The sequence below is a fragment of the Nicotiana tabacum genome, chromosome 8 (assembly GCF_000715075.1).
Source record: "Nicotiana tabacum cultivar K326 chromosome 8, ASM71507v2, whole genome shotgun sequence".
NCBI classification, from domain to species: Eukaryota; Viridiplantae; Streptophyta; class Magnoliopsida; order Solanales; family Solanaceae; genus Nicotiana; species Nicotiana tabacum.
The window spans coordinates 133444134-133471146 of NC_134087.1; the positions used below are offsets into that span (position 1 = coordinate 133444134).

Here is a 27013-nt window from a genome sequence, read left to right on the forward strand (position 1 = left end):
TTCATTCCTTTGTCTATAACCTGGGCTCAATTCTTTCTTTTAACTTATACCAAAATCTTTTATGGTTGTATGATCGTCAACATATATGTTGCATGGATAATACTCTGAACTCTTAAGTGCGCTCATAACGTAACCAACTCTGGATCATTGATCGAATGATTCTTTCATTCCTTCTCAGTTTTCTTTAAACGTAAGCCATTACCTTTCCTGGTCTTTCTTCCCTCTTGTTGGGTGCATACTTAGCTTATCTCAGCTCTCATGCATTCCAGAATTTTCGTACAACTCATATGATCTTCGAATATTGCTTTTGATTTTACTTCATATTCATTAGCCACAGTATGTTCCTCTTTCTTATAGAGGATGTACAATGTTGTTGTGAAACTGTTGTTACAAGATCATTTCCTCTTTAGGTCACTGTGCTTAGGTTGAACCTTCTTCCTCATTTCCTCAGCTAGTCTTTCACTGTAGTACTTAGGGAGGACCCTCTGACTCTTGTAAAGCTCCGAGCTTATTACATCGTACCCAATAAAATTGTTGATGTCCTTCCTCGCCTCCAATTATCCATAGTTACTTACCTCCTCACCCTTGTGCTTGTAGGGTTACTTCTGAACTGATATTTGATTGTCTTCCCAGTGACACTCTCTTTTATTCCCATAACATTCATAAGGTACCTTTAACTCCCCTGACTCCTATTTGAATATATCTCAAGTATTATAATGACATTACAGCGAGGCTGAATTCTCCATGTTGGAGTTTACTACATTTATCTTGCATGATCTGCTGATTTGTCAGTAACTTCTTGTCTAGTCATGACTAGGCTCTTCCTGAATCAACTACGAACTACTCTTCGGCCCATTCTCATATCCATATTCCGCATAATCTCTCTTGGGTTATTTCCTTTGTCTAACTTATCTCTTGCACTGGCTCCTTATTTATCAGTAACCTTCTGGGCAGGAACCCTTACTTCTTTTTTCTGACGTCGTACTTAAATAACGTTCTGGAATTATAGCATATATGTAGGATTTGGATAAGTGCAATCTCATTCCTTTCTCGTTTTTATCACACTCTTCCTTTACCATTCCATAGTTACCAGAATAACTTTATTATATCTTAATGCCACATTACTCCATATTCCCCCTCTTTAGGGGAGCACTAAGATTTAGTGTTATGATGATCTACATATAGATGTTTTACCTTTTCATATCTGGCGTCTTTTCACATCCTCGATGACCTTTACTCGCCTTGTGATAATCCTTCTGTACCAAGGATAACAAAATTCCTTACTCGCAAGGGCGACACTTAATGTAACTAGTACATACAGTCCCTTAAGCTTAACTTTGCTCACATTGCTTGCTTTAGGGAAGAGTCTTCCTGAATGACCATTCTTCTGAATTTCTCCTGAATCTTCTTCTGTTGCCTATTCTACTATCGCCGGAATGAAATCTGAAGTTCTCATGATACTGACTATTATCAAATCACTCAGTCTGTAATTCATGTTTAATTTATCTTGTTCACCAATCCATACTGGTTTCTATTACTCTGGGGTCTAACTTTTCCTTCTATTAATCACGTTAGAGTCGCAAACTTATTTCTCGAAATGAGGATATGACTTTATGTCCTATACTCTTTTGTTATCTCAAGGCCTGTCACCTCTCGTCTTTTCCTTCAATTGTCTATAGACTCTGTAATACTGTCATCTTTTCGATCTACTGTTGTCATCCATGTATCATATCTTACTTATAATGCTTCATTAACTTTTTTCTTATTTCCCGCTAACATTTATGTCTATCACTTTATTCTGAAAACTCGAACAAGACAATTTTTTGCCTTTAGCTCCCCTTGCTCCATACAGTGGCTCTTCGGGTTGTATAATGTTCTCACTCTACTAGGGACGCGAGCCATACTAAAGTAATATTTATCCCTTCTAGGCTTTCCATGCCTATCTTCTAATTTTTTTTCATGCTAATATCCACATCTAATTATAATATTCTAGAGTGTACCATCTGGGTGCCTCACAAAGAGATCTATTAACACCATTGTAATATCATTCGGAAATGTCAACTAACACAAACAATCCATTTACCATTTTAAGTTACCCTAACCCTAGTCGGATCCTAATATCTTGTCCTTTTCTTAAACTACACTTGTTAGCCCCCAATAGGGTATAACTGAGATGGGTGTGGCCAATTCTACATACATCTGTTACTGTTGAAGGTAAGTCACAATGCTTATACTTTTCTGTTGGAGTTGAAAATACCAATAACCTTCATTAACTGGGTACCTCGTACCCTTCTCATCTTGCTCCTTTTACTTGTTGAAACTTGTATCTATCTTCTGAATCTCTTATTGCCTTTCACCATAGAGGTGGATAGATATTCTTGACTTAATGCTCCTTATCAAGAAGCTTACACGTAAGGTACACACATGTTCTGCTGAAGGCCTCACATTTATCCATCATAGGAATGATGCAAACTCGAGTTCCTCTAACTCAACTCTTTCACAGCTATATCTCTTACCAACCATCTTTTTGGATGTATGCATCGTTGTATTACTAATAAGATAGAGTTTAGGAAATTGAGTTCTTACAACTAAGCTCCACCACACGATCTAGACTAAGAAGAAAGAGTGACCGTCCTAAATACCCTGTAGCCTCCTGCTTATAAGTGTGGTGAACGACACACCCATAAACAAGACTCTACTAGACACGACTTGTAGACTCTCTAGAATAGAACTGCTCTGATACCACTTTTGTCACGACCCAATCGATGGACCGCGATGGGCACCCGGTACCTTACTCAATCGAGTACCTACATTATGTATCTTTTCATGTCATACTATCATAGATAATTGAGCCGGAAGGCTTCCGTGAGATATGTAGAATTCAACATGTGATACCAACTTATACACAAGACAGACGAGCCCATAAGACCAAAATAGCCACTCGTACACTGAACATAGGCCAACAAGGCCATACAATCGTTTACGTACATGATATCTGTCTACAAACCTTTAAGAATACATAATTTTCATAAAGGCCGGGATAAAGTCCCGCCATACCAAATAATACACGTCTAAATCATACTAACCAAACAAGCAACTCCGAAGCAAATGGAGCGCACCAACATCTTTCGCTGAGCTGATAGCCTACTTGGAGGGCTCTCGACCTGTCTATCAGGACTTGCGGGCATGAAACGCAGCGTCACCAGGCAAAAGGGATATCACTACAAATAATGTACCGAGTATGTAAGGAATAAAAATCAGTAAATAATAGACATGAGAGAAACATGGAGTAAAAGACTCGACATGTACGTTTGCATAGCTATGTGAATCATTTCATTTTTATAATGTCATGCATATGCTTATAAATGTCATAAAATGCGTAGGTATATATGTTCATAACATCATCAAGCCTTTGAGGGCATCTCATCATATTATTTCAGCCACTGTGGGCAAATCATCATCGTATACCAGCTGATCAGGTGGTAGTGTGTATATAACGTCGTAACCTTTTTCCATATCCCATATAAATATAATATACATATATATGCATATATAATGTCATCTGGTCATGGGTCAATGTACATATATAAATGCATAAGAAATACGTTAATAAGATTTTCTCGGAATGCCATAAAAATTAATATGCCTCTCGAATAAACTTTATCAAATATGTATTTTTCTGAGGCCTATGAACAGAAGATATAATAATTCACATAGGGAATCAAGAATATATACACCCTTAGTATTTCTATGAATAGAGTCATTTATGAAAGTTGCGTATTTTGCTCGTTTCATTTGTATTATTTGGATCATGACAAAAAGAAAGAAGGGATAGCTTTAACATACCTGAGTCGATCCTCTAGACAATCCTTCTAACGCACGCCAATTGCGACAAAATACGTAACAACAAGATCGAAATACGGAACAATTCGTATAAAATACTCGAAGCAATAACGTTGCTATGCAAAGATAATCTTGGCTGAAGCTTTTCCGTAAGAACTTAGCAATAACGTTTGGTATTTTTATTTTTTTTTGGAAATGATATTTGATTGAACTCTTTTCTTAAGAAAATAGAGATGACATTACAAAGAATGAGGAATCTTGGATGAACTTTCATAGACAGAACATTATTATGTTCTTTTTTTAAGAGAATTGAATATAAATTGTGAATTTGGAAAGTCATGCTTAATTTATGTGGGCCCGACATGTCTAGCTTGGTGTCACACTTGTTTTTCAAAGTTTGACACCTTGAAACTTTAATACTTAGTTATTACATGTAAATGGATGATTTCCACGTTGGGGGAGGGATTTAATCTTATCCCAATATTATTAATTAACTAGGTAATGACTCGTTGCCCAATAATTAACCAATTACCTATGTAATTAAAAATTATCTCAAATTACTCAGAATACTACTCACTTTTAATACACATTATACACCTTACTATCATGGCCATGTGGTACCTTGTATGGTACTAGTCCATAAATACCAGGTATTTTAACTCGGCCCGAATTTTATCCCGACATGCCAAACTTGGACGAAAATTCATTTTCTTTGACTTGTTTCTCCTCTTACTTTCACGAATTTACTCATTACTTGTTTGAAATAGCATAATCCTTATAATCTCCAAATAATCTTTTCCTTGGACTGATGTCAATTACCTTACGACAAATTCAACGTACAATACTACAGGGTACAACATCGTCGTAATTTAATACTGCGAAGCGTAATATCATCGTAATGTAGTACTGCAAGGCATAACATGATTGCGGGACGTAATATCGACATAATATTGCGGGGCATAACACCTGTCGTAACATCTCACCCCGAACCACTGAAGGGATAGCTAAAACTCAAAACAATCGTTCAGATTGTTACAACAATGTAATTTTTCCAACGAAAGGGTATCAGTTGACACCCCTTGAAATAAGATGGCTCCTCCAGTGATTGCGAGTCCGCTCTTAAGAGAGAACTTCTCGGCTTGAGGTAGTGTACATGAAGAAAAAATAAGAGGCTTATGGATATCATAGAGATGTTGCTTCATGTCAGGTTCACTTGTGTGAGTTTGGGTGAAGACCAGAGTATTTTGGAAAGACCAGTAATGTCTTGAAATGGAATCAATAGTAGTTTGAAGGAAGTTGAGCTGGTATCGTAGCAGCTTGGACCAGTATTGTAAGACATATGGTCGATTTATTTGGTGTGGTCGAGTGCTACAGAAACCTTATGAGACGATTTTTGTGTTTGACGGTCTATGTGACTTGGTTGAATCAGAGAAATTCAGTGCCGAAAGGTTTTACTGTGTGGAAGTAAGCCCAAGTACTATGTTACTTATTTTTTTTAAAAAGATTTAAGTTATATATACTGAAAGTGCAAACATCTTTTATATAATCAGTGTACTTTAGTAGATTATTTATTATTTTACCAAGTCATCAGTTATATTTATCATAAAAATTTATCTGTAATTAGTTTGCAAGTGATATGATTGTGTTATTTACTCTTCCTCACCAAGCATCACATATAAAATAGTATCAAACAAGGTGAGAAGTACAAACAACATCTAAAAGAGTAATTAAACATAACTCGCCATATGAATTTACCATTACTTTTGCACCAATAGCCAAATAAATATTTCAATAATCTTAATGCTCAATATCTCAACAAGCTCAACATAACTATTCACATGAATAAGAACAATCAAAGGTTTTACAATCTATTTAGAGCATGGAAGACATGATACATAAAGCAACATGGCATAAATAAAGCTAGTTCTACCCGCATACTTAACCCATGGCAAATGCATATACGCTCGTCACCTTGCATATACACTGCTCCCAGTACATAGAACACATAGCAATTAGATACAATTATATCCTAATTCTCTCAAATCAAGGTTAACATAGACACATATCTCTTTTCGGCACAATTTAACAATCCAATACAGTTTTCCCTTTAGAACAAACTTTTAAATCACCTGTATCTAGTCAAATATTACTCAAATAAGTCGAAACAAGCTTTAGGAACTACCCTGGTACCAAAAAGATTCGATCTTTATCTTATTTGAAAAAGTCAATCCAAGATTAAGACCAAATCTCGATTTCACATTTACCACGAGTCCAAATATATTATTTGTTTCGGGATTCGACCTCAGATCGAGGTTTTAATCTATATAATATTAAATCCTAAATTTCTACCCAAAAGCCCTCTTTCTACTCTATAAAAGCTTAGGTTTAGTAGTGAAAATATATGAAAAAGTAATAGAAATTGAATAAAATAAGTTAAAGTACTAACCTATGAAGCAGGGAAGAAATTACTCTCCAAAATCGCCTCTATGTAGAGTTTATGCCTCAAAGATAGAATAAAATGAGCTAAATCCTGTAACCCTCATTTTTACCTAGTTGCGGGTATCACAATTGTTCGTAGTTGCAATGTTGGCAAAAGTGAACAGCTGATCGCAAATGTAAAGCAGCCCGTGAGCCTCAGATCTCTCAATTGCGGCACAAATATAGCAGTTGTGACAGTTGCAAATGCGACAGAAAGAAACTTCGCAAATATGAAGATAACACATCGCAAATGCGAACTGAGCTTCCCCAATTCCCCCCATTATTGCAAATGAGAGCAACCTCTCGCAAATGTGATGATCATATTTGCGAACAGACCATCGCAATTGTGATGTCTGCAGCTAGCACACTCAATTCTTACCAAATCATTTGAAACCAATCCAAAACTCACTCGAGCCCCTCGGGCTCCAATCCAAAGATCCACACAAGTACAATAATATCTTATGAACTCGCTCTTAAGCTCAAAATTCCAAAATAACATCTACAATCAAGAATCAAGCATCAAAACTCAAAGATTCAAAGTTCATAAATTCAAATTTCAACTTTTCACAATTAGCGCTGAAATGGCCTCAGGTCACCCGGGACCTCAACCAAATATGCGTTCAAATCCAAAATCATCATACGAACCTGCCGGAATCTTCCAAACACCAATCTCATATCCTTTATCGATAATGTTGACTGTGTTCAACTCTAACTATTTTGAAGTTCAAAAATCAAGTTTTCTTTGAAAATCACATTTAAACTTTTGAAAAATCAACACGGATCACGCACGCAAGTCAAAAATCATCAAATAAGGCAATGTAAAATCTCAAACTGCGAAATGAAAAGCTATAACTCAAAACCATCTATCGGGTTCATAAGTTACAGAAGTAACTTATGTGCCAATCCAACACAACTACACAGCTGTCTAATTATAGTTCATCTTAATATAATCCAACTCAATCGGCATAGGGTTTTTCAAGTCAATAAATTTTCCTTCAAGTCAATTTTGGAAAAGTTTCCATGGATCCTTCAGCTCTTCGGTCCTCAGAATTACATCAACTTCTCGAAGTGAGTTGTTCAGATTTACTAATCCATTCAGCTTTGTGCTCAATTTCTTGAGTGTGTGTATATTATTTTTTTTCTTCCTGTGATGTTGTAGTTTTAGCTAATTTTCATTGGCATATATATTCTCTGTTAGCGGTTGTGCGTAGGACTGATGCTTAATTCTGATTTTCTTATTTTATTGTTTTATGCTTTTCCTAATTGTTGTATAATAGGTATTTAGCGTTGAGGTCTTTATTCTACTTGGTTATAGGGGAGGAATTTGTCTACTGTATTAATATTGGTCTCAAGTAAGCTACGTCACTTTCAGAAGGAAGCTAATCTAGATGCACTTGTTGCCTGAGACCAAAATGTGAAACCATGCATCATGTATTTGTTGAGGGAGAAGCTGCTTGTCATATTTGGCGAAAATTTGGAGCTCCTTTGGGAATTCGGCATCAGACATGGCCTATAAGGAGAGTTCTAAAGGAATAGAGGGAAGTCAAACCTATGAATAGCATTCACAAAATGCGTATACAAATTATACCAATATGCATATGTTGGGAAATTTAAAAAAGTTGGACTGCTTGTAAATTTGGAGATCAAAAGAAAATGAAATTTTCTAAAATAGAGCTACATGTTTACTGGAGTGTTAAAGCTGCTTTGAATATTGCTTTCCCAAAATGTAAAATAGAAGGTATTTGGTTGCAGATGTGTGATATCATTGAAAGACTGAAACCTATGGTTCTATGGGGGCAAGTGACATGGATCAAGCCTGATGCTAATAGAGTCAAAATCAATACAGATGGTAGTTTCTTGAGTGAGAATAGTAAAGCAGGAATTGGTGGCACAGTTAAAGGTAGTACAGGGGAGTTTATCATGGTTTTCTCTGTCAAAACTCAATGTTGCTCCAACAACCAAGCTGAAGCACTTGCAGCAATGTATGGGGTGAGATGGTGCACTCAGAATGGGTTCAACAGATATGACCTGGAAATGGATTCTCTAATCATCACCTAACATGATTAGAAATTGAGACACCAACAATCTAAAGCTGAAGAAGATGATTAGAGATATTTCTCAAATGATTGAAATGGCGGATGTACAAATTCTTCATTATTTCAGGGAAGCCAATCGAGTGGCTGACTACTTGGCTAAGTTAGCATCGTCAAGTGGAAATAGTACTTTCTATACCTCTTTTAACCAATTACCTAAAGAGGCGAAAGGACCATTTTAACTAGATAGATGGCAACTTCCTAGCATTAGAAGAAGATATAACAAGGTTAATTTTTTTGTTAGTTGACTTTTATAAGCTTGTGTAGTGGAAGAGTATAAATATAGATGTATCTCTTCCTTTTTAAATCTTTTGTGTTGGAGGTAAGGTCCATGTCTCCCTCTCACTTTGTACTTCTTTGATATATATATTGATATGGTAGGGGTCTAGCCAAACCCCCCATAACCAAAGGCACAATGCCGGAGGGTAATGGCTTAAATAAAATTTAAAAAAAAAGAAAAAAAAAAGAAGGAAGCTAATCTTGATAAATTTTTATAGTATTATGGATTTGAATCTGCTCTTGATTTTGCTTATAGTGGTTAAACAGATACCCATTTTTTTATTTTCTTTTTTCTGGTAGAAGCTAATTATATGACTTTATTTTTATTTGTTTTTTCTCACGCTTTGAGATTCTTTCTTAGAGCTTTAAATGGTATTCCATTGTGTTCAGGACGATGCTTGAGCTGCTTTTTTTTTTTAAATAACTGTGGTATCCGGGTCAGCTTGCTCGCACCTCGACTAATTCGATGGGATATTTGCTACCTTCCACCAGCAACCGGAAAAGGTAGCTTTGCCTACCAAAGCTTGGACAAATAGGGATAAATCACCTAGAGTTTTGCCTTCGCTGGTATAGACGTCATGGTACTCAACACTTCACTGATTACTAAGCCACACACCCTTGGGTGCGATATTTGAGCTGCTTTTAATCAAATAGTTTCAAAAATATTGAGTGTAGTTCTCGTTTTGAATTTTATAACTCTAAAGTTGAAAATGTGGTGGTAGCTTTGGTTAGTGTGGTGTTATTAACTCACATGAGTCTTTCTTTCTGAAACGTTTTTATACTGACAAGATAACTGAAAACTAATTTGGAGATTATTACTGTTAAAACAAGATACTATGGACAAAACGATCGCAGGAAATTTGATCAAATTTTTGTTTACCGTGAAAATAGTAATAACAATTAAATTTGTTAGACTCTAAAAATATATGATCTGTTTTTATACTAGTTGTTTAGTGCAATTGATGCTAGGCGTATGAAGATATCAGATGAAATGCGAGCTAAAATAGGACTATAATCGAACCGAGAGATCAGTTACTCTGGCCTCGAACTGGCCGGTGAAGGGCCTCGAGGCCGATGTCTAGGCTCGAGCTCGAGCTATCAGGGGTGACCGGGAAGGGAATAACAGTTAGGATAATATTAAAAAAGAGGCTCTTTATGGCCAATGACGAGCAATAAGTGAAGAACAAGTATGAAAGTAATAAATGAGAGATGTAGTCTCGAGCATGTAAGTTAGAGAAAACGAGAGAGAGTTGTTATTGATCGTGTATAGAGTAATTGGAGCAACAACAGCCCTTACAAAGTGATGGAGATCCCCTTTATATAGGAGGAAAATTTCGTCATAGTACAAAATACATTAATTGTAAAGGCAGGGGGATGGGACGGCTAGACATGACGCCTTGGCGCAGGTTCCGGGTAGGTTGGCTTTGTCAGACTTAGCCGTGTGTCTGGGGAGTTCCCCATTTGACTTTAGCCTCGATTTGTATCTTCTTTAAGTCGGACCTCGATGAGCTCCGAGGGAGGGAACTCGGTCACAGATTCGCGTCCTCGGGGTCTCGAGTTGTTTTTCTGAAGTGACCCGATAGCAAGAAATTAGGCCTTCTAATTTTTCCGCATACAGAGAGTCCCGAGCTACCCTTTAATGGTCGAGATTATATCGTTTTGTCGTCGCTGCCGTTGTTGTTGCGATTATTATTTTTGTCCTCGTTAGCTCGAGATGACGACAGACGGGGAATCGACCTTCCCCTCTTTTAGAAAGTTATTCGTATTGTGCACCGCTGCTCACTCTCCTACCTTGGCCTGGTGTGGCACTTCATCCCTTGGATTTTTTCTTTCCCGAGGGATAAAATGGCACAACCCGTCGTCGAGGTTGGGGCCTACCGAATCTTCAACCTATGGCTTCGGCGGGCTATGTCTCTTTTCTCTGCCTCTTCTGCATCCCACCCCCCTTTTCCTCTTCTTCATCTTCTCTCTCGGCGAGGACTTTTTGCGAGATTGAGTTGGGAACCTAGAAGAGATGACGGTCGAAGGAGTTGCCTCCGAGGATGCGAGCTTGAGGAGACGACGCTCGGGGATGCTGATACCAAAGATGAACCTTCGAGGATGGACTAGGTTCTTAGGTTTTCACTATGGGTGTATACCCCTTTGTTTCTGTGTAAGGACCCCTTGCGGGCTTTTGTAATTGTATGTAAGGACCTCTCGGGGCCATTGTAAGCCAATATTTATGAAATAAAAGGACATCTTCTTTACTTATGCTTTTGGTATTCGCCATATTCTTGCATATTCTTGTACGTTTGCGGGGATTTTGACTGTATGCCTTTGTTGACGATCGTCGATATTCTTTCCAGCTTTTGGCTGACGGAAATGGCTTCTTTCCGAGCCTACCATGGTCCCTTGGACCAAGCTCGACGCAATCCGATAGACTCAAATCGTCGGGACCCTCAAACAACATGAAGATGGGTGTATCAAACCTTGGAATCTTCGAGGGTGGTCTCTGAGTAAAGGTCAGCTTCAGGCACCTGGAGATTTACTTTGGATTTGATATAGATAATCATTTAGGGCGTTGTAGATGGGTTCATGTGGAGAGGTTGCCCATGGCCGGGTGGTGTCCTGAGGTCGAACCCTCATGGACGGAGCTTGAAGTGCTTACTTTTCTTCTTGGGAGGAGCCTTCTAGGCCGTATACCTTCTCGGGATTGGAGATGATGTCGCTGACCTTTCGGGGCCTAACTTCCTTTTGACGGAGATCCATGGGGTCGGGTACCACCTCGGGATCGGTACCGAAGTCGTTGACCTCCCGGGGCCTATCTTGGGTAGGCGAACTATTTCTGCTCCCGCTTCTTGGAAGATCCCATTATATTAGATAGCTATCCTTCCGCCTTGGCGTCGAGTCCTTCGTTACCTCAAGCGCAAAAGTGTTCGTGTAGGTTCCTGCTTCAGTTTGCTAGTTCCACCACAGTCATGACTGTCACTTTGGGGCCTGCCCGACAGGGAGGGGAGAGTTCCACTCCCAGTGCTCAGGATCCACGAGAGTTTACTCTGAAGACCATATCTTTGATAAGAGAGGATCATCTGGAGATAGTGAGGGGAGACTGCGGATGGGGCGAGGGGATAGCGTTGTAGGTGCTTTCCCCGGATGAGGATATTACGGACCCTGCCAATGGATTCCTGAACATGTACTTGTATCCTTTTGCACTAGGCCCCCTTGATAGGGTCGTGCTCGATTTCTGTTTAAAGTATCGGGTTACTTTGGCGCAGATACATCCGTTGTTTTGGCGGGTAGTGCTGATGATTAGGATCTTTGGGGAGAAGGCAGGCTTGAATTCACGCTCAGTCACCTCGTCAGGCTGTACCGGCTCTTTCATCATTGAGGCATGCTAACCTTGCGGTGTCATTCGTCCACGACCTTTGTTGTTAATGATGAGGAAGATGGAGATCGAAAGTAGGTTAGCCGATTCGTCTGGGTCCGGATGATTGACGTTATTCCCGTGGAACTTATGCCCTTTCTCGAGGAATGGAACTACGCGCGTGAGTGGAGTGTCTCGTGCTTTCTCAGATTCGCTCGTGGCAAAAGCTAGTTTAGTAATTGTGTTTCTTTCTTTTCTGCAGCAACTTCATGGGCGCCGGGCGAAGTTCCTGATCTGCCCGACTGGGTCCGGAGGTTGGTGACTTATTCGACTTGTGAAGAGCGTAGGTGGTGAGCTGTGTCCCAGGGCAGGTGGGAAGCAAAATACCAAGGTATGTGTGTACGCCACTTTTACCTTGCCCTTCGTATATTTGAGATGGCATTTTCCTCTTTTTATGTATTGATCGTGCCGTCATATGTGTCGGAAGGTCCCCAGGGGCGAGGCTATGCTCCTCCGGAGAGGGGGAGGAGTTGTCAGCTTCAGATCCAATGGTCGGTGGTGATAAACGGGATATGCACTCGCGGTGCAATGGAGCTTTTGTCAGGGCTAAACGGGTTTGAGTCTTCGACAAGAAACATCGCCCGAGCCTGCTGTACCTGAAGTCTCCGGTTCCGGAGCGGTGGTTCCTCCGAGCGATCAAGCTTCGACTGAGGTTGGTTCTTCCAAGGCCGAGGGGGCTGGACCAACAGAGGTGTGCTCGGCCTTTGAGGAAGTCCGTCGGCTTCACTTCGTGGTGAGTTTTGGCATAGGCCTTCTGCATCTCTTGCCTTCTCTTCCTTATCGAGTTTTTCTTCTGCAGGCCTTTGATAGGCTTAGGTCTGAGCTGCTCTGTCATGGGTCTAGGCTCCGGAAGGCTCTGGATTAGGGTAGGTCCCTTAGGCTTCTCTGCGAGGAGAAGGAAGTTAAGTTGATGCACTGGCAACATGAGGCGTACCGGAGCTCGAATTACGAGAGCTATTTGATGGAGCAGGTAACTTCTCGTGATATGTGTTTCGCCTTTTAACCTTTTAGGTTAACTTCTTGCCTATCTTAGTTTCAGAAAAGGACAGAGGCTCTGGAGCACCTTAGGGGTGAAGATGACCGAGTTAGGCACGACTTGTGGCGAGCTGAGAGCTCAGGTGCGGGCTCAAGCTTTAGAAGAGAAGGGTGCCTTGCTAAAGTTCCTGCCTTCGAGGCCCAACTCCGCTTGGCTCGTGACAACGCTTCAGTTCAAGTGGATATGATCACGAAGATCGAGTCCGAACTTTTGAAGGTCAGGGCCGAGATCGTTGATGCTTGGGCTGAAGCAGCATTGAGCTAGACTAAGGCTAACCAGGAGATGGCAATTCATTTGAAGGATGCTACTGATGCTCAAGCCGAGTTGAAGAGGGCCCTTGATCGTGAAGAGAGGATCAAGAAATATGTTCGTTGCAGATCCCGAAGAGAGGTACTTGAAGAGATCAGCGCCAGGGGTTTCGTTCTCCCGGAAGAGCTGGCTCGAGCGAGGGCAGATGAGCGTGACGCTTGGTCACTTCTGGCCGATGCCACGGAGAGTAAAGATGAGACTGGTAGGTCGTAGCCTTTTGGAGCGGGGCGTAGACTTTGTCATTTTGTATGTGATATTCACAGAGCGTGTTTGTAGATGGAGAATGCACTGTTTGCGTATGTAAATAAAAGAAAACCTGAAGTTTTATTTTTCCCTTTTTGCTTTGCTTCTGACAAGGTGGACTGGTTTCGGAGTTAGAAAGAATCCTTAGACTTGTAATATGGCTCAGGGGCTCTTATGCGTTCGGTCGATACGACCTTTAGTGTAAGCTGGAGTTAGAGCCCTTACGTTTTCGCTTGACTGTCTTGGGTTCAGTCTCCGAGTCGGATTACGACTTGAGCTCAATTGACCCTCAAGTTTTGTGTTTTATGGGATGGCGACAACGGCTCTTATGCCTTGGGTCGGAGCGACCTTTTGGTAATTTGTATTTTAACTAGTTTGGGTTCAGTCTCCCAGTCGAGTTGCAACTCGAGCTCACTTGACCCTCAAGTTTTTTTTAGGGATGGCGACAGTAGCTCTTACGCCTCGGGTCGAGGCGACCTTTTAGGTGTGTGGCCCTGAGGCTCGTGAAGCTGGCGGCGATGGCTCTTACGCCATGCCCTTAGGCATGTATAGTTAGCTATTTTGGATCTGGTCTCCGAATCGGGTTACGACTCGAGCTCATTTTGATCCTCAAGCTTTCAAATTTTAAGCTGGCGACTGTGGCTCTTACACTTTAGGTCGTTGCGACCTTTTAGTGCGTGGCTTTGAGGCTCATTTGGCTGGTGACAATGGCTCTTTCGCTTTTGCCGTTAGGCATATGTAGGCTTTGTTTTCCTCTCATTAAGGACTTTTTGAAATAATTTTGCCTGACCCGTCGTCGGTTCGGGAAGAACCTCGATTTCAAGTCGTTAGCGGCGATGTTCGAGCACCTCGAAAGGTTTAGCCCGTAGGCTGAGTAGCTCGAAGCCTTGTGATTTGGAGCTGACATGGTCGAAGCTCGTTTGCCTGTCGAGGGTAGCCTGTTTTAACCGGTTCTTTTCGAAGTAGATTCGAAGTAATGGCCTGTGATTTTATAGCGATGGTCGGGTGTCCCCGAGTCGCGTTAATTTGGCTGGTGCAGCTGTATTGACTGTAGTCATTTGTGTTTGGCCGGAGCCATTTTTTATCCGAATGTGGTAGTTTAGGCATCTACATCGAGGGTATGCCCTTTCAGGAATCTTACAAATGCAACATATAGCCTAAACATCGAGATCATTTTTATGCTTGTAGTAAGGTCTTACAAATTTTTCATGACTCTTGAGGTCTTACAGTTTTTTCATGCATGTTGAGATCTTACAGTTTTGTTATGCCTGTTGAGGTCTTACAGTTTTTTCATGCATGTTGAGGTCTTACAGTTTTTTCATGCCTGTTGAGGATTTACAGTTTTGTCATGCCTGTTGAGGTCTTACAGATTTTGTTGTTATGTTAAATAGATCTTGCTAGACCGAGTTTGCCCACTCGGGGTCTTACGGCCTCGGGTTTTTAAGTGAGTGGAGACAGTCTCCGAGTCATCGAGTTTGCTTAGGCTCAAAGGCCATTACTCGTGAGCTCGAAATTGCCTCATTGAGGACTTATAATCATGGAGTCCCGACCCTGAGGCCATGCGGGTATCAAATTGTTGACGCTAGTCTCCGAGTATTTCGGGACGTACTCGATGGAGGGATCCTTGCTGTGAACATGCTGATTTTTCTTTGGAGTACAAGATTCTTTTGGCGAAAGATATTCTTTAATTGCTTGGCGTAAATAAATATCGTTGTGTTGCCATAAGCCCCGCTTACGCGGACACGGTTCGCTCGACCGTTTGGCCCGGTACATCATTTCCTATTGGAATTTAGTCTTCGTTCTCCGGCTCTTCGAAGCAGATGGCCTCTCAAAAGGGGTGCCCTCCGGTGTTCGGGGTTGATTGCAAAAGAAGCCTTGCGAGCTTGTCTGATCCTCCTTAGGCAGCGTATCGCCCCGTTAAGAATCTTGCCGGTGAAACCCTCTTTGGGACGAAAGCTCGGCCGAAGGGAAAGAGTGCAACGGGTGCCATTAAGGCCTTGGGATCTTCCAGTTAAGTTAACACTTTCGAACACCCTGACTGGGTACCTGCATATAGATTAGTGTAAAGTAACGCAGGAGGGAGGTGGTCTTACCTTATCGCGGGGTGTGCAAGAGATGTTCCGAGGTCCGACATGTCCTTGCTGTTTTGGAGAGAAGGCTCTGTACGGCCCTCCGCTGTGTTTAATTGGGCTTAGCCGAAGACATGGTTTGATTACCCTTTGACATTTTCGAAAGTGGAGATCTTGGTGTCGGCGCTATGTTACATAACGCGAACACTTCCCTTGCTGCGTACTGCTCCCCGTTGATGGTTTTAATTTTGTCCTTTGCTAGGGATTTTATCATTTGGCAAAGAGGGACGGTACTGCCTTCATGCGGTGCATTTGCGGCTGTCTGAATAAGGCGTTTATACCTTGCGTCTCTTTTGACGACATAGAATTTGGCGTTCCGATCTGCGCCGGCCATACTGACTGAGAGAATGATCTCTTCTCTTGTTGTTTCGATCGTCGTGTTGAATCCACCAAAGATTCAAGAGGCGGGCGTGATTTGGTTTGGCAGTCTGAGCTGCTCTATCACTCTCGACCCGATAATGCTGGTCGAGTTACCTGAATTCATGAGCACATGCTTTATTTGGAATGAATCGAATGAGGAAGAAGGTTACCAGTGCATTGTTACGAGGTTGGGGCGAGGTTTCGGAGCCTTCCTCGCCGAATGTGAGGGTATCTTCGGATACGTATCCCCGGGTCCTTTTTCCTCTGGTGACGGACATTTTTATCCTCCTCTTTACAAGTTCCTGGAAAGTGTCGTCGCTCCTCCACCATCATAGTAATATGTCGCGGCCCATTTGCTTCATTCTTCTTGGCCGCCTTTCTTACTCGGAACTGAACTTGAGCTCGGTTGCTCAAAAGTTCTCGGCGGTGACTTTTATTGAGTAGCTTGGCTATTTTCTTTAGGAGCTGATGGCAATCTTTGGTCCTGTGGCCGTGCGTATTATGTAGTTCACATACCAAGCAGTGATTCCTCTAGGAAGGATCCGACTGAATAGGCCTGGGCCATTCGTTGTCCCTAGTTTTGCTGACGGAGGACACGATGTCCGATACAGCGACATTAAAATTGTATTCTGATAGACGAGGCGCCCCTGCTGGCCTCGTGCCTCCGTCGAATCTGGCTCTGTTGGCGAGTCCTCGAGGATATTGTCCTCGATCCCTTCTTCGACTATCGCGAGGTAGGTTGCGCCTCGGGGCATTCCTCCTATCTTCAGCGTACGGCTGGTATCTTTCTTTGTTTGGTTTTGGTTCCTTTGCCAGGAGCCTGCTTGGATATACTGAGCCCGAGGGGGCTCCCGGCTGGTCATCCTCGACCCTGATTTGTGACTGGTATCGATTGTGGGCGTCCGACCAGGTCTTAGCTTGATACTCGATCAAGTTCTATTTCAACTGTCCTGAAGCCACCGAGTTTTGTTCATTCAGGCCTTGAGTGAAGGCCTGCACCACCCAGTCGTCGGAGGCCGGGGGTAGTTTCGTTCATTCCGTCTGGAAACGAGATACGAATCCTTGCAGCATTTCATTCTCCCTTTGCTTAGTCTCGGATGCATCAGACTTTCCTGTTGCTACTTCGATGGCACCGGCGTGTGCCTCTACGAAGGAATCTGCCAGTATGGTAAGTGAGTCTGTGGTGTTGGGAGCTAGGTTATGATGCCATCTCATGGCCCCTTTCGAGAACGTTTCCCCAAACTTCTTCAGCAATACGGACTCGATATCGTCATTCTTTATACCGTTGCATTTTAGTGCATATGTGTAGGCAGTAACGTGTTCATTAGGGTCTGTGGTCCCGTTGTACTCCGGGAGTTCTAGCATTCTGAACTTCTTTGGAATGGGTTTCGGAGCCGCTTTCTCTGGGAACGGCCGTTGTATGAACTTCTTCAAATCTACACCCTTTAGGACTGGGGGTGCGCCCAGGATCTGGTAGCCTTTGAAGTTATAAGTTTCGACCTTCTTATCATTGGTTGCTATCATTTTCTCGCCTGACTCGACCCTTTTGGTGAGGTCCTCGAGCATTTTTACGATGGCAGGGTCGGCTATCGATCCGTTATTGCTCGATCTCTCAAGTACCTGCTCAGCTGGGGGGCTATCCCCGGTGCTACCGTGTTGGGAGTTTTCGGTTGGCTTTGTAGCTGGGCAATAGCCAGCTATTGTGCCTGCAACATTTCAAAAATAACACAAAGACTAACTTCTTGTTCTTCTCGGGCTGGGGTTTCTTGGGCTTCCTGTTGGGCGTCGTGTCGTATACTCCTGTCGGTGTGTGAGGTTTCGTCAACCTGCCGCGCGTCTTGCGAATCCGCGTCCGCTGGGATCGGTCCAGGTGCGTTATCAGGGTTCTGCGGTGGCGCGCCAACAACTGGAACAGCCACACCGTTTTCTTCATGGTTTTCGAGGTTGTCATTCTCGACTCTGTTCATTGAGCCAGACATTTTGACCTGAAATTGAAGATCTTGGACAAGAAAAAGTATGAAAGATAACTTGCGTTGTGTAGCGAAACCAGCAAGAAAATAATCACTATTATTTTTAGCCCCACGGTGGGCGCCAAATTGTTTACCGTGAAAATGGTAATAACAATTAAATTTGTTAATGGGACTCTAAAAATATGTGATCTATTTTTGTGCTCGTTGTTTAGAGTAATTGATGCTAGGCGTATGAAGATATGAGATGAAATGCGAGCAAAAATAGGACTATAATCGAACCGAGAGATCAGTTACTCTGGCTTCGAACTGGCCGGTGAAGGGCCTCGAGGTCGATGTCTGGGCTCGAGCTCGAGCTATTGGCAGTAACCAGGAAGGGAATAACAGTTAGGATAATATTAAAAAAGAGGCTCTTTACGGCCAATGACGAGCAATAAGTGAAGAACAAGTATGAAAGCAATAAATGAGAGAGGTAATCTCGAGCGTGTAAGTTAGAGAGAAAGAGAGAGTGTGTTGTTATTGATCTCGTATAGAGTAATTGGAGCAACAACAGCCCTTTACAAAGTGATGAGGATCCCCTTTATATAGGAGGGGAATTCCGTCATAGTACAAAATACATTAATTGTAAAGGCAGGGGATGGGACGGCTAGACATGACGCAGGTTCCGAGTAGGTCGGCTTTGTCAGACTTAGCCGTGTGTCTGGGGAGTTCCCCATTTGACTCTAGCCTCGATTTGTATCTTCTTTAAGTTGGACCTCGACGAGCTCCGAGGGAGGGAACTCGGTCACAGCTTCGCGTCCTCGGGGTCTCGAGGTGTTCTTCTGAAGTGACCTGATAGCAAGAAATTAGGCCTTCTGATTTCACCGCATACAATTTTAAATAGAATTTGATCACAGGACAAACTGAAAGCTAGATTTTATCAAAGTTCTTAATATCTATTAAAAGTTTAAAATCCTATTTTCCATTTTTGTTCCTCTAAGTATAACCCAAAACATAATAAACCCCATAATCCTGTCCATCAACCAAACAAGTCTTGCTAATGGAGGAAAAATCACTCAAGGAAAATGGATGACGTAAATGACACTTCCTTTTTTTTCTCCTTCCTAATATTGACTTCTGATAAAAGACAAATGGTTATACTTGCCTTTGAATATTCTCTTTCGTTATTGTGATTCATTTTCATCCTTGCAAAACTAATTTCTCTAGAAGACAACTTTGCAAATCAAAGAAGTGCGTACATCTTTAGAAAAATGGTGGTAGCTGCAGTGGACCATAGATTCCAGTCTGTAACAACTTAAGGTAATTAACAAGAAGTGACGAGAGGTATGAAGTAGAAATAAAAATTTGGATCTTCTCGATAATATATCATATATAAGAGTGGGAAGGCATTACTGGTAAGAAATTTCTGGTTTTTTTTTTTTTTTTTTGGGGGGGGGGGGGGGGGGTGGTTGCAAGATTAAGCACATATTTCAACTTTATCGCAAAAAGATTAAACACACATCAAATAACTATCAAAAAGAAAGAAAAAAAAAATAGAATTAGACACACAACAGCACGCCTCAAGGATAATTAGATCCCATCCATTGATTCTATCATCCTCTGGCTTAAGATCTCTATTTGTCAGTTCTTCTACAATAATTTAAACAGCAACCAGATCAGCTACTATTGCTGGTAGTCAGTCCGGTAAGCACTATCACTGACAGTAGTCCGATTAGACTCTCCAATTTCAGATGCCATGGCAATTACATCAGGTGGTATGTTCAAAGTTCCACTTCTTCTTCCCCAACTAGAGCGTCTGGGATGTAGGATACTACGCCCCTCAGCCAAGGTGGAGTTGCTTAGCTCTGGGGATGCAGCCGAGAGCTCTTCATCCTTATCTAACTGACTATCATTTCTAGGTTGTCCTTCAAAATCACCGCTTCCTCTTGCAATCTCACGCCAAGCTGGTTTCCTTCCCATTTCTAAGTCGCTCATAGTTTTCTCCAAGTTCGGACTAATAAAACCACCAGCTACTTCACGAGCTGGTATCTCGGGTTCTTTCTGTACTTTGGACCTGAATCTATTCATGGATGGAGGAATACTGGTGCAGAATATCTCTAAGAAGTTACGGAGTACACCTTTGTCAAAGGGATTGATCCGCCGATCATATCGATATCTAAAGTTCTCATATGTCGACTGCAAGCACATAGAAGAGTCAAGTATCAAAAACAAGTACTTTAATCCTAGAAATTGAAGGCCTTCACGAGTTCGAATCATTTAGAGAACTGAAGCAGGAAAATTCTTTGGATACGAAAGAAAAAAAAAAGGAAGGGAAAACATCTGAAATGCCCCAGCTGTGAAGAAGAATATATTACCTGGTTTGTGCCGATAAGATAAAGATGGAAGACAGTCAGGCCACCAACAAACCAGACTGATATGAATGTATAAATGATTAACACAATAGAGGCAGGAGTCTTGGCCATTGCTTTCCAGACTGTGGTCTGCTCACCATCCATGATCCTTCTAATATAGACCCAGCAGAAGCCATGAACGTATAAGCAAAGAAGAGTTGTTGAGAAGACAAACATGAAGAAGAAACGGTAATTCCTCTGCACCACCAAACAGAACATTGTTCAAATTTGAAGCTAAAGCATTAAAGTGAAAAATTTTCTATGAAGGCACTAAAAAAAGCAGCCCGGTGCACTAAGCTCCCACTATGCGCGGGCTCCCGCTATGAAGGCACTAACAAAAGTAGAATCTTTGCTGTCACACTAGCAAAACAGTTTCCAGCATAATCTGGAAAAACAAGTTCTAACAATTTATTTCCACAACTTTAAGACAAGATGTCCTTATCACAGCAAGGGAGACAACCAAGCTAACTGGATTAAGTGAAGGGAAGATGCTCAGGAACATTGCAATCAGAAAACATTTTACATAAGAAATTTTGTTAAAACAGCGAATAAAAACAAGAGGAGCCATCCCCACCTGATTTACTCATTCTGTAATCTCAAATATTTAGCAGATAACCAATTCTAAGTTAATAAGCTTGATCATTGCAAGGCTTGTTGGAAAAGAAAAATATCAAATATACATTTTTTTGTAAATACAACAATAGGGGTGGCAAAATGGTTCAAAGAAAACAGTTAACCACCCATATTATCCACTAAAAAATGGGTTGGATAATGAACTTTTTAAAAACGGGTCAAATATGGATAAGAACCATATTATCCATTTAGAAAATGGATAACCAATGAGTAACCAATGGATAACCAATGGGTCTAACTTTTACATTTGCAAAGCCTCAAATTGGGGGTTCCTCAAGTTAGGGAGACTAAGAATTCTTTCAAAAGTGATCATATACAAGAAGCCATGGATAATATGGATAACCCATATTATCCGCCGGTTAACCCGTTTTTTATCCGTATTAAATAAGGGTCGGGTCGGATAATTGATCCGTTTTTTCATTACCCGATTTCGACCCGAACCATATCCGACCCGACCCGGCTTGCCCGTTTGCCACTCCTATACAACAATAACAGTCATCCATGCAACGCAACAGTCATACTTTTCAAGAGGAAAATAAAACTGGAAAAGAATGAACATATTGTAGGGTCCAAGAGAAAAGTGACTAGGATAAAAGTGCTCACCAATCCAATACATTGCCCTACCCAGGGACAGTGATGGTCAAAACGTTCCACACAGTTATTGCAAATTGAACAGTGAGAACAGCGTGGAGGCCTATACAGCATGCAGGTATCACAATATTTAACTTTTACAGTTATTCCATTGACATTCACTTCCTTGATGCGGGGCAAACGTAATTGAGGAGTTTGACCAGGTCCAGCTTGGGCACTTCCTTCAAAGTTTTCTGGCTCCGGAGGATGAGGATTGCGAGGAATTATACCAGGATCTCTTCCAGATGTTAGTAGAAGAAGGACTAAGACCTTTAGGGGAAAAAAACTATATTACATTCTACTTTGACTCATGAATCCATATTCCCTCTTGGCCATAGAATAAATTAATAAAACAGTTCAGGAGACAACCCATTAAGTAGTTCCTTTCTGTTACAGAAATTAGCAAGAAACATCAGAAATCATTTTCGTAATAAGAATTCAGAAGTTCATCTACTCCAACCTGCTACTCGGAGAAAAAAAAAGGAAACAGGCCATCCACGTTCATGTGACAACAGGAAATGATCATAAAACTGCAAAAGAAAATCCCTAGTGCAGTAAACAATAAGGAACATCGAAACTTCCATCACGAAACCACACAACATCAGATGTTTGTGGTCCCCGGATTTTCATCACTACCACCTGTATGCTGTGGTTAGACATCTCCATTCTTTGCAGAACTCTTACATATTCCTTATAGCTAAGCAATAAAACGTCAGCATGATAAAAATTACTGAGGTCCCCCGACACAGTAAAGAGAAAAGGAAGAAACACAGGAATTTTCCAGTAAATGGAAACTCTTCAAGTACAGAAGGCAAGAAAGTATCTGGAAAAAAATCTGTCTTAATTTTATTATTCTCTTGAGAATTGATGAAACCTGCATGCTTTCTATGCAAAGACTTCCACTTTTTCTTAAATAGACAGCAGCATGTTTCCTTGTTATTGGCATTAGTTAGTGCCCCTTCTTTGCTCAGTAGATTTTAAAATGTTGATGATCCAGACTACTTTATCAAAAAAAATAAATGATCCAGACTACATTGGTGTCCAGTAATTTATGAAACAATATTCATCCCCATTTAATTGCAGCAATTCATTTTGTTCAACTGGAGATAATGGCAGAAGATGGGACTGAATTGAATCCACTTCAAAATATAATCTCCATTGTCTATCCAAAATACCTCCAGCCTCTTGTCTAACCAAGCATGACTGGCCATTTTATATTTTTGACAAAATTATCCATGCAATCCATATTTATTATAAGTATGCATTCAATCCGTATTGCCTACATTAAAAAGAATTAACACAACTAGAAAAAGATGTGGTCTTACAAGGAGAATTCCTGTTAAAAAGAACTCATGCACTAATGGAGTAGCTAGGAAAGGCTTAGGTTGGTTGAGCAATAGATTGCCAGACTAAGCCAATCGCCAAAGGCATCTAAACAGACTGGAACTAGCATGTAGTCTTTTTGAGAAATAAGTCATTAAGCATGCTCCAGTTTTAGAAGCTAAAGAGATTAGGCTGGTCAAAGAAACCAACTCCCTGTCAGTTTCACTTTTGATGAAACTGTAATAGTAATCAAGCTACAAAGTTAAGCAATGGCAGAAGATCTCTTGCATTTAGATCACAATTAGGGAATCATAACACAGTCTTTTTGACACATTGTCAACATCTACAATTATTGTGCAAACTAAACTTGTTATCACTCATGAATCACTGGACTTAACTTCAAATCCTATGCCCAATTGAATGCAAATGCAAATGCAAAGCAGGAAAAGAAACAGCTAAAGTAAATGAAACTAGTGGCAAAAACCATTATCCGAAAATGGACAAAAGGCAGAACGCTTGCTTTAATTCCCACCAAATAAGATGGCCAACATAAAACCATATAATATTACAGGTATATAAAGATTTTGGAGTCATGTTTTCAGAGGAAACAGAATATAAGAACTTACATATAGTGTAAAAATGACCACTACGACCATGATAGACCACCCCCAATGACCAGCAAAGTCATCCACAATTTTCCTTGCAACAAAGACGCAAAACACAGCAACTGGGGCAACTATAAGGAAGATAGTCATAAAGAGCGACCTCACGTCAGGCCCAAATACAAACCTTCCTTGAAGACAAAATTTCTGCACAATCAAGAGGCAATACTTGAAACTGAGAAAGAGTAGCAAAATCGTGAGATATGCTATTTAAAACAAACAGGAATACAGAAAACTGTCAAAATTTTGACAACAAACAACAATATAGCTGATTGGGAATTGGGATAACACACCAGGAATACTTGCTTCTCTTTATGGCAAAAGGCATAGAGTAAAGTTCTTTAGTAGCAATACATCACAATCTCATCCACACACAATTAAGTCCGTGAGAAACACGAGAAAGTAAACTAAGATAAATTGAATTGTGATGATTGGTTCAATATAAAAGCAACCAGAATATTGAGTCATTTCACACTTTTGTACGGTCTTAATTAGTATATAAGTGTTTCTTTTTCTTCTTTGTCTTTCTTTCTGATCTTATGGTTTTATCTAGAGTTTCGACTTAAGGTATTTGTATATTACTGTTTTAATCCGATTTATCACATTTGGCAAGAAATTCTGGAAATAGATTGTATAACACCATTTTGTGGGTAGCTTATGGTTCTTTTTCCTTTTATTTCCTTCTTTGCTAAGTTTGGGAGCTTATGTCCTGTTCCCCTTTTTATTTCCTTTTATAAGTTGAGGTAGCTTATAGTTCTGGATCCTTAAGGTAAGTGGATTTTGTTTAGGAGTAGTTATTCTGGATGAGGAAAGGAATTCGGGTTCTATAAATACTATCTTTGTGTTTCTTTTTTATTTTGAGAGACGGAAAGTACAGAAATTTGAAGCAGTTCCGCTTTTCCTGAATGATCGTATTTACTTCTCATCCTCATAGAGATACCTAAGGTTACTGGAGCAATTCTTACGACTTTTCTTTCCTCAATTGTGATTTCTCCAGCTCCGAAACCTCAAATTGTAGTAGTACTATTTTCTATAACAGTGCTATTCAGGTATAACTTATGCGCACTTCAACTACTCCATTAAGTACCTAATACCTCCACTAGCAGAACGAGAATAATCCCCTGATGTTTTTATCTCTACTGGAATTTGAACCGTAGTCTCCCTAGGGTCTCATCCCACTTCACATTTTTGGGTGCAACCTCAACCAGATACTGAACAATTACCTACACCGAATCCTTTATCATTCAATAATTTCCTACCCTTTTCTCTATTAATGCACAACCTAGCAAGATCACATTCCCATTTTATAATGATTCTGAGAGCATAATATAATTAGCATTCCATTTTTATGTTTCTTATTTCCATTTCTCAATTCACTCAAACAGACTCTTATCTCTGATCCAAACGGCATCAAACTTTTTTCCAAAAGCTAAAATCTACTACGTGTCACAAAACTAACTCCAAAATATCGACTATGAATGACTAATTCAACAGCCAAAAGTTCAAATAATCTGAAAAGGAGACAATAATGAAATCAATAGTATTGTAGATTTCAATTATCTCAAGCAGTTCAAGATCAAAATAATAAATCGATTCCAATCAATCAAACTCCTACAGAAAATGGAGAAAAATTTAGGAAGAAAAATACATCATACTAAATAAACATTATAAAACCTAAAATATGCTTAAGTACGAGGAGCTCAGGAAAATGATAGAGTAATTACGTTGCTGCCTTTCCAGGTCTGATAAGCCCGGAGAACCGTCGTACTTTCGACGGCACCACCGTCGGAACCCAAACTCCTCGGCGGAGCGACTCCATTCATGTTTTTTTCTCTCTGTACGAAATCTCTTAGAGAAAAATTAGGAAGAAAAATGAAGAAAGCAGTACAAGTTAAATTAGGAAAAGGTCAATGAAATGAAAGTAGAAAGGAAAAGAAAAAAAGGCGGCTTTTTATTTGTTTATTTTTTCTCTAACTCTTATTACTACTCCAGTATTTCTTCTATTTTAGGCTTTTTGCTTTGACTGAAAAACTGGCAATAATGTTGACTGCGTCAGCCACGAGGGAATGTGGCGTCAGATCACGGTGACGGCGACACTTCCACCGGTGGTATAATGAGGGGAGTGAATTTTATACAGCCAAGGCCAAATGGACGGCGGCGGCGTTAACGGAAAGTGAGATTTAAATGGGATCCAAGTTGGATTTAGATTAAAAAGTGGAGGGGGTGAGTGGCAATTGAAATGATTGAAGACAAGTATTTTGGAATGTGGAAGTGGGGGACGAATTATGGAATCACTTAAATTATGAAAATACTTCATTTTCTCTCTAGAACTTCCAAACTTTTTGAGTGGTTAGGCACTTGGGAAACAAATAGGTCCAATAATAAGATCATTCTTTGTGTGAAAATCATAGTTATAAATTCTTTGTGTGCTAATTAGCTTGTAAGATCATGTGAGTTCATGTAAAACGTGCTATTGTTGTAGTTATTATCTCTCTTTACAAGCAAAAAAACGAGACCAATACTATGGATCATATGGACGGTCCTGCAATGTATCCACAAGTAAAAAACAACATCAATGAGGACTCAAACAATTAAAATCATAAACTCAAGCAAACACACTAGACTTAGCGATTCCCCAATTTTCTATCTAATGGATCAATCCTAACTTGGCCATAAATTAAGAGTAAATTTCACTAAACCCCCATTATCTTAAAGGTTGAGAAACTATACTCTTCTACCTTTTAAATAGGAACAGTAACCCCCTTGAACTATACCTTCTCATGAGTAAATTTCATCTAACCTGCTTAACCTTGAAAGATTAGAAAACAATGGTCCTCCACCCTTTGAATGGGATCTAAAACCCCTCGAATAGCATATATCACATTGAACTTTAGAATTTTAATACAAAAAAAGTATTTCTTCTTTTTCTCTTTCCCCTTTTTGGTTAGCTTACATAATCCATCAAGATGCTTGATGCCTTGAAATTCTTGTATACTAAGAATAGTTAACTGTATATAGACCATAGTTAGTTGTAGTTAGGAGATGGTTAGTCAGTGATATTGTGCTTACAACATGTATCTTTATATGCATGTTGCCTCACAGTTTACTCGTATTTTATGGAATTTGGATGTGTAATGTAATGATTTATTCTAATTCATAGTATTTTTATGTGTAAGAGTCACCCAGAGGCAATGTGAGATGAAGGTGCATGAGTTGAAGCAAAAAGAGAACAAAA

The 27013-nt window shown here is 40.4% G+C and overlaps 1 protein-coding gene across 1 annotated transcript; it reads right to left on the bottom strand.

Annotated features, from left to right (window-relative positions):
* Positions 1-19680: 19680 nt before the first annotated feature.
* LOC107764003 (putative protein S-acyltransferase 7) lies at positions 19681-25758 on the bottom strand. Its single transcript, XM_075219664.1, has 5 exons — positions 25503-25758; positions 23743-23925; positions 21767-22063; positions 20495-20728; positions 19681-20315 (listed from the first exon to the last, which is right to left on the bottom strand). Exons 1-5 carry the CDS (start codon positions 25599-25601, stop codon positions 19803-19805), a joined length of 1326 nt encoding a protein of 441 aa, XP_075075765.1. The 5' UTR covers positions 25602-25758; the 3' UTR covers positions 19681-19802.
* Positions 25759-27013: the final 1255 nt, after the last annotated feature.